This window comes from Polyodon spathula, chromosome 16, assembly GCF_017654505.1.
Source record: "Polyodon spathula isolate WHYD16114869_AA chromosome 16, ASM1765450v1, whole genome shotgun sequence".
In the NCBI taxonomy this organism is placed as follows: Eukaryota; Metazoa; Chordata; class Actinopteri; order Acipenseriformes; family Polyodontidae; genus Polyodon; species Polyodon spathula.
Window position 1 is genome coordinate 2,499,711 of NC_054549.1, and position 10,688 is coordinate 2,510,398.

General features: G+C 42.7%; 1 protein-coding gene across 1 annotated transcript in view; it reads right to left on the reverse strand.

The window, feature by feature from the left end:
- Positions 1-9,883, reverse strand: part of LOC121329164 (E3 ubiquitin-protein ligase TRIM62-like) — a 41,373-nt gene extending 31,490 nt beyond the window's left edge. Inside the window, exon 1 of the mRNA XM_041274568.1 lies at positions 8,747-9,883. Coding sequence (XP_041130502.1) covers positions 8,747-9,181 — 435 coding nt within the window. The 5' untranslated portion in view covers positions 9,182-9,883. The remainder of the gene's footprint in view (positions 1-8,746) is intronic.
- Between the last annotated feature and the right edge of the window lie 805 nt (positions 9,884-10,688).

Below are 10,688 nucleotides of genomic sequence, written 5' to 3' on the forward strand. Positions count from 1 at the left end.
GTTTGAGAACCTCTGCTCTAGAAGTATGCTTGGAAAATCCACTCTAACTGCACTAAGGGATTCCATTTCTTTGGGTTCACCTTGGTTCTGTAATTAAAATGACCTTTATTTCAAGCAGGTTATTATCTTTCAGAATAAAGCCCTACTGAAAATATTAGCTCCACAGGCACCTCCTGTAAAATGTTAATAGGTAGAGCAGAAGAAACAGAAGGTTCATTTCAGGTGTTCCTTCCTGGGCTGGAACAGGTCAGGATATTAAATCCCAAATTTGTGAATTCTTTAATAGATCAAATCCCTCTGGACACACCTCTTCAACACAAACAGGCCTTCACAGTCAAAGCAGGAGTAAGAATCTCTCTGAGCACTTTCCACAAGGTACAGTATCATGCAACTTCTCCAAAAACACAAACCACTGGCCACACAGTCCACTAGGGAATAGAATTAGAAACCCTGACAAAGGTGGGCTCTGCATTTCAGAGATGATCGATTCCTTCAAGATCAGAGAAAAGAACAGAAATGGTTGTGGGACAGAGTGGAGCACAGGGGGCTGTGCATGCTTCAACTTTGAATCGGTATCTTGGCTGCCAAGCTGCTACATGTTTTATTAACAGCATCAACAGCAAAATCCCCTTGTGGGTCTATGACAGAGAGCGAATGAATCCTAGTCAATCTTCCTCCAGGCCTTTGAGGGCGCTGTGTAACAGGAACAATGCCCAGTACTGGATGGTTTGGCAGTTCATTCCAGGGTCAGGCAGAAGCCAGCCAACTAGAAAGGGGGCGGAGTCTCAATGCCAGAAGTCATCGCCCTAATGCAGTACGCAATGTGTCAGTCATGGATTGGAGGATACATCACTGAACACACATTGGTGTGTAGTTGCCAGCGCTATTAACGGTGCCAAACAGATAATAAAAGAACTCTTTGCACCGTGAATTCTGTCTGTGTGTTACTATTGGAGCACTGATTCACCTCTACACCTGCACACTACTAACCACTTTGCCACACGGTCGTACACTTTGAAAGCCTGTTCGTTTTTGGATCAAAAGAGGGATATAGGAGAAGGGATGCCTTTGGGTGGAAAGAAAGAGGTCCACGTTTAATTTGACATAATTAGTTAAATTTGCTTATAGTTACATATTGAAAAATCAGACCGGAATCCATTAATTTGCACTTCACAATAAACTGCTTTTATAAATAATGACAGTCAAAAAAACTTTTTTTACTGTACCCTATTCTGCATTCTAAAGTACTGTTTTATACGCTGTCAACCACTCCACCTGCACCACCTGGATGCTTTAGTCCTAGATAGTCAAGGATTACCTGTACGTATTGCATTTTTATTTAATTGATAATTAATTCACCAACCTCCACCATTTCCCCAAACAGTAGAATACACTATATTTTGCATATTGTTTTCTGCATTCAGAGATTTAAAACCCACCGCTTGCATGCTTCGCATTGGAAGCTCATTAACTTTCTCTATCAGCCCGCAATGCTCACAGGGACAGAGGGAGTCCCAGTTCAACTGGATTTGATGTTGAGCAGCTGCAGATGGAAATGAATGAGATTTGAAACCCCTTTCAAGTCAGTCCCAGTGGCAGAAGAAAACTATGTTCAAACACGTATTCTTCCTTTAATTAAAAAGTAGCCGAGTAAGACATGTTTCAGACTTCTGAAAACCCTCCATTCCAGGAGGTGTCACTATGATGATCTACTACAATTTTCTAATTACTAAACATCTCTATTTTTTATAACATGCACTCATATGATTTATACAGAACACGTTGCATCACAATCTTTAAATGTAATGTTTTAAATCACGTTGACAGCGAAACAGCTGTGATGGCTTCTCCCTTAGCCTCAAAGGAGCAACTTCATAAATATTTCTGTGTCATGCTTGGTTGCCAAGAAACCACGGAAATACAGTAAAATTCCTGAATGTAAATAACTGCATTGCAAACAAAACTGGGTTTTAAATCAAGGATCTATTGTTAGCAGCTTGAGAGTTTGTGTGGCAACAGTCCAACTGCATGGACTCATCGCAGTATGACTGAGACAGGACAGCACAAAACATCGCAGACATTAGATAAAATGATCACCGTGTAACAGGGCAGAGGCTGGGCACTAACTGGTGACCTCACACTCCACAAGACAGCCTTTTAACCACTGTGCAAAAGAGCCAGGTTTGTCTACATCCAGTTACAGAGCTTTCAACCTCGTCTCACCAACGGGAGACAGAATCTGGAATGGCTGTGCTCCCGTTACACCAGAAGGGTTCACCAAAAAAAGACAACTTGTGTATAGATGTGAACATACACAGCAACATCTTTACAGTCAGCTGAACTGGTCACTCATCTACCTACATGTAAGCAAAAGAGAAAAGCAGCTTGAATTAGCCTCTGACATACATAGCCTTTGGAGATCCATTTATTCAATTTTCACGGTTATCCCTACGAAAATAAAAAAAACAAAAACACATTTTGCTGTAAAGGCCCACAAGAAGGACCACTACTGTAGCCAGAACATTCAATGCGTCTGTTATATGTGGTTTGGTAATTTGTGTAAAAACAGTCATTAATTTCAGAAATGGCACCACAATGTTATTGTAGAGTAACTACGAGTCAGGTCTTGTCATGTTACCACATTACAATTAAGGAATGTTAATATGAACCGTCTCCATGCAGCAAAGTGTGTGATGAGCTCCTGAAAATAAATATCACTGCTTTTACAGTAAGAATTCTAACAGACACAATGAATATCACTGCTTTTACAGTAAGAATTCCAACACTGAGTCACGATGAGTGTTTTGACATCAGTATTTCTCGTTCTTGCAGGTTTAGTCTTGTTAGACTCAGTTATGACAGGTACTGTATGTCTGCTCCCTGCTTTCGAGATGAGGTGTCTGTGGCAATCAAAGAGCAAAGTGGACCAAAATCGGTTATGGTACAGAGACCAGCCAGCTAAGCCCACACCAAAGAGGGACCAAGGACAATTTCCTTGGATTTAACACCAGGTTATTTTCATTTCTGTGCGGTCAACATGGAAACAGTTATTTCAGATACCTGCACAATGAAATTCTCCTGATGTCCAGAGACAACTCAATGCAAGAGACATGTGGACTGTTTCAGCACAGAGTGAGAAGCCAGTCACATTCCTTGTGCAAACATGCCTGGTCATCTTACCTGGTGTCACAACGCACTGCCATCAGGTCAGCTGTGGCTGGGAAGATCACAATATTGCACTAATAAAGGACAGGCAGGCCTTCTACTTCAAGGTTAAGACACCATTCTTTGAAACAGGAGAGGCATGCTAGGTTCATAAAACAATTGCAACACAGTTGTCTTTAGGTGAACAACCCCCAAATGCTTTCAAAAGTAGTCTGAATATACAAAACCAGAGCCATCCTCAGTATTATGGAAAAGAACCATCATCCACAGTACATGTAAATATGCAAGTGTGACATACAGGGTCCTGGCAATAGTGCTGGACTGACCACACACGAGAATTGTGTGGATGGTGCTGGAAAACCATCTAGGTAATGTATCCCTTTTGTAATGGAGAATGCCTCACCTTGGTCTCCATTCTTCATAAAGCGTGCCAGTTTAATAACCTCCCTCAAGTAGTGATAACCTCCCTTGAGTATGTTCTGCCACCTCGCAAGTTGCTTATTTTGCTGCGTCAAACCGTGCAGATAAAGTATATGGAACTGAAAATAGTGCTTTGTTCTTTTTGCTGCAAAGTCATAAACGCTTTGCATGATAGCTGCTTACTTGCACAGGGTGCATTGCTCCCAATTACTGCTTACTTTAGTGCTACAACAGAAGAATGATTTGTAGTCAGGTCTAGAGCCTGAAAACCCATGGACTGCGCTTCAGTGAGGGCTCTTTATTCAATACATTTCTACAAATAGAAACTTAGATACTCAGACTGCTCTCATTGTCAGTCTTCAATGTACTTGCAGATTAGTATTCTAATCTGGCACAAGTTGTGGAAAGAGGTCTTCTCTGAATCTGTTTTAAAGTGACTGTTTCAAACCAAACACTTCCAGAAATCTTACCTGTTGTGCACTGCCATTCGTTACACGTCTGAAATGTGCCGCTTTGAAAGAAACACTTGGAAATGCAAAACAGGCAAGATGTTTGAATTATTTTTGTTAGCTAAAGCCACTTTTATGAATATCTTGTTAAACCAATAAAGGCTTAGGGCAAGGGGAAAACACAAAACAAGGAACTGCTTAATGGCCATATTGACAATGCATTCCCTGCACCACTATGATCAGACAAACTGCTACAGAAACAACTGGTGTGTCCGAGTTCTTTATTAGAGTGTTTTAACATCATGGGCTTTTCTTCTTAGAAAATGGTGTTTACTTAAATACATTGTGAATATGGCCCAAGTGATACATTCTGCAATTAGTATAGAGCTAGTTTACAGAACAGTACAATTGCCGGTGCACAGCAAGTGTCTTGTGCTGAACTGTAGTTTAGCACCTCAATCATAGCCAGACAGCAGTCAGTCAGGACTCCCACATGCTTCCCCTGTTTGAAGAATTGATTTGACAATACAGTACATCTGCTCCAGCCTCGCTCTGCTCTCCGCGCAGTGCTGAACTCACACAGAATCCCCAAGTGCCAATGGAAACAGCAAGCCAAGTAAATTGGTCCTGTCTGAGATGGGTTTTCTTGTTCAGAAAATGAACAGCAAGTAAACTCAAAACATACTTTACACTCCCCAGGTAGTCCGTGCACAGAAGCCAATGCAAATTGAGCAATAGAGGCAGAGTGCTGTACTAATTAGTTCCAACATCTAGATTAAGAGAAGGGAGGTTTTGACTTAACATATGTTCGCTCTTCTGATATATCAGTCAAAATGTGGTTCTCCAAGAGGAGCTGGCCACCCTAACCTTACTGTGCAAGTGGGAGTGACACAACCAGCATTCAAAGCACCTGGTACATACAGACTTTAAATCACAACAGTTTTTAGAAATCACTGCCAGTGTGTGGAAATGTCCCAGCAAGGTTTCTTCAAACCTGGCAGTGTGGTTCTGAAGATCTAGGCCTACATTGTTCCCTGGGGGAAAAAAAATAAATAAAAAAATCACAGGCATTCTCCCCCTCATTGTAAATGTATTGCACTGGCAAAATTGCCCACAGCAGAAAATCAAGCCCAATTACCAATTAGTCCAACCAATTGGAAGCCAGAACTCGTGCAATAGAAGGTCACCTTGGCCTACATTTGCACTCCCCATGAATGTCTGTGCCAAGTGTCATAACAATTGGGTGAGCGATTCCCATTACAACCAAAAGTGTGAGTGTGTTCACAGCATACTACATGCCCATTGCCAGGGTTGCACTGTATACAAATCCACAGGACACCTGTGAGACAACAAGAGACAATGACAGCGGACTGTCTCCAGTAGAAAACTCTCTGGGAGCGACACCTTTAGCTGAAATATGAAGCTTACAGGCAAGCCCGCAGGTGCCGGGCCAGACCACAGGGGTCGCTGGTGCACAGTGAGCCGAGGACACCCTGGCCGACCTAAGCCCACCCACCCCCCTCCCCTGGCGGCGCTCAGCCAATAGTGCACCGCCCCCTGGTAGCTTCTGTCCACAGTCGGCAATGGAATAGCCTGGACCCAAACTGGCGACATCCAGGCTATAGGCACTCCACATGAAGCACTCGGGAGCCCCTTGAAGTGATGCGTTGAACCAAACTTTTCTGGTCTCATAGACCCAATTAGACTAGCTTCCCTACAGCTTGAGTCGTGAGAACCAGGGTATCTTAAACAAGCCGGTTCTGTATATAGATCTGAGTGGAGGCTCGAACCTCAGGGTACACCTTAACACTTTCTTACATCACAACTCTAGACAAAGAACAGCCCCATCCTCCAAAAACTACACCTACCAATAAAAAGAACAGTGCTGATCAGAGTGTGCGATACCAGCCAAGAGATCTTCAGGCAAGAAACTGATTTAAAAACTAATTTAACAAATGCACTGGTATTAAACTCAGCCTGAGCTACAGCACCAATTCAGCAAGACTGCCAAGTGCAGGAACCATTTTCCCTTTGGTACACATTCTTTAGTCAGCAAGGACTGGGGAACAACTTAATCTGCATAGGCACGCACCCTCATAGACACGCCCCATCTACAAACAATGGGGATCTGAACGTTAAACCTCAACAGATGGAACAGCCCCAGCTTGTGCAGCAGGTATTAGAATCACAGAATGGGAGGGTGGGAGTCTCAGATGGGGTAGAGAGCTTTGAGCTAAAAGGAGAAGCAGCACTACTGCATCTCCACTCTCCAGCATGCTGAACTTACATGAAACACACAGTCTTAAGCTGAGGGAATACAGAGCCACTTTATGGCTTGGAACTTGGTTTAGGCAATACAGCAAAGTTGCCTCAAACTAGGTCTCCTGATCCAAGTTTCAAGTCACTGTTCCTGAAAAAGCAGCTTCAAGTTCCCTCAGCTTTATTAATACTGTGACGCAGAAACAGTGCCGCAAGATGACTCAGTTGATTTATATAGGGTACCGGGGGCGGCTGGTTAACAGTGTTCGCTTGCTTGTCGAACCCCCAGTCTCTTAGTAATGAATTGTGCTTCCTCTCTGGGTGATGTGCATTCTTCTTCTTCTTCTTCTTCTTCTTCTTCTTCTTCTTCTTCTTCTAAGGTCTTACTTTTCCTGTTCCTGGCCTTTGAACTTGGGATTGATTTAGATTCAGGGGCAACTTAAACTGAAATAAATACACATTTAAATTGGAGTACATTCGGTGTGTTTAATATATTTGTCTTATTTAAACATCTATCTTTTTACATTATTTTTTTGATGTATGAAAACTGAATAATTAAAATGCCTTAGACGGCTGACATTCCTGACTTTAAAGTAATCGAAATATTTTCCAAGATAAAAGACATCACAGATCAAACTTTTTGTATCGTTTTCAACAAGAAAGAGATCCAACAAGGACAGTGCTTCGACCACCGAGGTTGGGCCCCCCGGACCTCACCCCTTCACCTGCATCTGAGGTTAGACCACCCAAGCATTTTGGCCACCAGCCACCACTGCAGGGTATATATAGTTTACATGTGTAAACATGTGTTGCTGTAAATATGCTGCAAAAGGAAGTTGCCGCAGATATTTCCTGCACTGCCGTAACTTGCCTCGATGCTTTTCTGTGGTTTCTCTCTCTAGTTTCACTCAATGCTTCAACATCGATGCTGGGCCAAACTAGTTTTGCCTATGCCAGTTACTTGGGTAAGTCTAGTTTTGCATTTCTACACTCTCCCCTGCCAGCTTCCAAGTGCGTGTCGGGGTACCTGCCTCGCCCCCACTTCTGACAACAATGTAGCGACTGTGTGCTGGGTTTCAAGCGGCAGTGTAGAAAAGGCAGGACACCAGGGCTGGTTTTAATAAAAATTAAAACGACTCTTTAGTGTCTTTCTCTCTCTCCCAAAAAATTAAGTCAAAAAGTCTCACTCCTCCATATGCGCAGGTAAACTCACCACACACACACACAGAAAGAAAGAGAGAGAAACTGTAAAGTGCAGGCAAACTCACCACACACAACAGAGAAATAATATTTTAATTGTTCGTGTTCTAATCTTTAGTTTCATCTTCATTTAATGACAGTTAAGATTGTAACAGGGTCAATAATGCCCCTGTTATATCACAAATTTGTGTCACTTGTATGCTTTATTTTCATAACTGTACATTTTGATTTGATTACTGAATATTTTTTTTATATATTGTCGACAAGCACTTTGTAACTGATTTATCACTTTCTAGTAGCTTCTCCACTCAGTCCCTTGTAATGCCTTATTGGGCAATGAGTAATTGATCATTTTACCCACCTGTGTGAGGTGAGTTTGCCTGCACATATGGAGGAGTGAGACTTTCTGGGAGAGAGAGCTAATAAAAAAAAAAAGTGTTGTTTTAATCACTATTAAAAACAGTCCTGCCTTTTCGGCACCGCTGCTGAAACCCAGCACACAGTCGCTACATTGTTGTCAGATGTGGAGGAGAGGTACGCTGGCACGCACTTGGAAGATGGCAGAGGACAGCGTATAAATGCAAAAAAAGACTCATCCAAATTAATGGCATGGGCGAACCAGATTCACCCTGTCTCGATGTTGAAGCATTGGGTGAAATTAGACTTCCCCAGACTAGCCCCGAAATTCAGTGACAATTGTCGAAAAAACGGGTTTCGCCCAGTCGTCGTTTATAAGTTCTGGGCCAATCAATCAATCAGTCATAGGTTCATACATACATAAAGGAGGCTGTGTGGTCCAGTGGTTAAAGAAACAGGCTTGTAACTAGGAGGTCCCTGGTTTAAATCTCCACTCAGCCACTGACTCGCTGTGTGACCCTGAGAAAGTCACTTAACCTCCCTGTGCTCCGTCTTTCGGGCAAGACGTTGTTGTAAGTGACTCTGCAGCTGATGCATAGTTCACACATCCTAGACTCCTCTCTTGTAAAGTGCTTTGTGATGATGATCCACTATGAAAGATTACTCGCTCTCTCATAGAGTATATATATATATATATAATATATATATATATATATATATATATACTCCAATGTGTAAAAAATGTAATTAAAAAAAAGTCAAACTGTTAAATTAAATACGTGCTGTGTGTATTATTAGTTTTGTAATTTTGACAGGTGTTTTTCTCCTTTTGACACGTAATCCAGTTAACTCATCGGATGGGTTACTGTTCCACCAGACCGTGCTGTGCGTCTTACCTGGATTTCCTCAAACGCCTCGTCGATGCTGGTCACGTGGTGCTGTTCGTGCAGAGCTGGCTCGTCGCAGAAGAAGCAAACAAGGTTCTTGTCGCTAAGGCAGAAGAGCTTGACCTTCTCATGGTCCTTACACGGGTACGAGTTCCGCTGGGCGTTGAGGATGGCGTCCAGCGGGAAAGCAGTATACCTCTCCACGATGTTGGAGAGCTTGAGGCTTGGGGAGAGCTGCGGGTCCGCAAAGGTCCTGCGGCACTCCGGACAGTCTCTGGCGCTGTGCTGCTGTTGTCGGCTCCAGTGCTCCGTGATGCACTTCCTACAGAAGTAATGCTCACAGCCGAAACTCACGGGGTCCTGGTAGATGCTCAAGCAGATGGAACACAGCAACTCATCCTTCAGACAACAAGCCATTTGCAAATGCTGGGGGACCCGAAACATCCAGCGGTCCTAACACCCGAGTCTGCCACTCCTGCTAAAACACACTCACAGTCCACTAGCCGTGTCGGAGAAAAGTAAACACACGGCTTCAAAAAAAAAAGTGCCCGGCTTACTTTCAGATATGTTTACAGACTTGTTATCAAATCAGGTTTTCATCAGATAAACAGGCTTAATCCACAGGTTCACTGACTAGAACAGCATATTCCTATTACGCACACACTGACCTGGTACACGTCAGGAATTCCCACAAAGTAGAAGGAACCAAAACTCCATGCAATGCTGTGGTTTACTAGTTTCTGTGCTTAACTACATAAACCACTTTTCAATTACAGTCACAGCTGTCCTGCTCTTACCGCACTACATATAGTTCAGATATAATTGAATGCTTTTGTCGTTGACTGGTACTTGCAACAATGTCCTATCAACAACGTGACAATCTGAAACTAATCCGAACACAAATGTATCTGTAGCAAAGCTCCCTTGAATGATACCCACTCGCTCGCTACAACAACGCGTTTAGGGTTACAACATTAATTTTCTTCAACTTAATCTGTTATCGCATCTAATTACAGAGAGACTCCCGCGGATGACTGATCTTTCTCTGCGCTTTATAAACTACACCGCAGCTCTATGTCTGATCTATATACTATCCGACTCCTTACGAGCTCTCCGGCTTTATTGTGCTGCTTTTGTCCGTACAGGAAGGAGCAGGACAGAGCAATGGAATAAACCAAATGTTTACCTGCGCGAAAACCGACGGGGGGGGGGGATACGTACACATACACAATTTAAAATGCAATTCCATTTTACATGTTGTTGTTTTTTAAAGCACGGTAAGTTTTGCAATACTAAACGATGAGTTTATGGTGCACGTGTATTTCATAGCCGCTTCAAAATCAAGAGATATTTGCCTTTCAAAACGGCAGCGTTTTAATGCACCCCTCTCCGTGTCTGTGAATTCGCGTGGATTCCTCATTGTTCTGTGAGCAGGTTCGATGGCTCTTGCAGCTCTTTAAAGCAAATAGCTGGATCTGTGTTTTAGATGAGGGGTACGGTGGTAAGGACAGTGCTGCGGCTGGAACAGGTAGTTATAATTTAGTCTGACGTTAAGGCACTTTTTCCTTAAATAGTTGGATATTACTTTGACATATTGCTACTTGAGATTCGTGGATTTTGGTATATACTGTACGTTACATACAGTATTTCAGTGGAATTCTACATAGCTTGCAGTTCGTTATTTGTACATGACAGAAACATTGGTGTGCATTTTTGTGAATATAACCTGAATGTTTGTTCTAAAAATAAATCTTTGGAACTGCAATAATCACGCGACAAGTTATTTACACCGCAGCTGTGCAGAGAGTTAAATCCATTAATTTCAATCCGCTACAGTTTGTCCGCTTCCCAGTAATACCTATTAACCCTATTAACAATGAGGGGGCTGAGGTAGTATAATGAAATAAAGAGAAGGCGTTGACCATGTCAGAGCCGAGCCACAGAAAGGGTG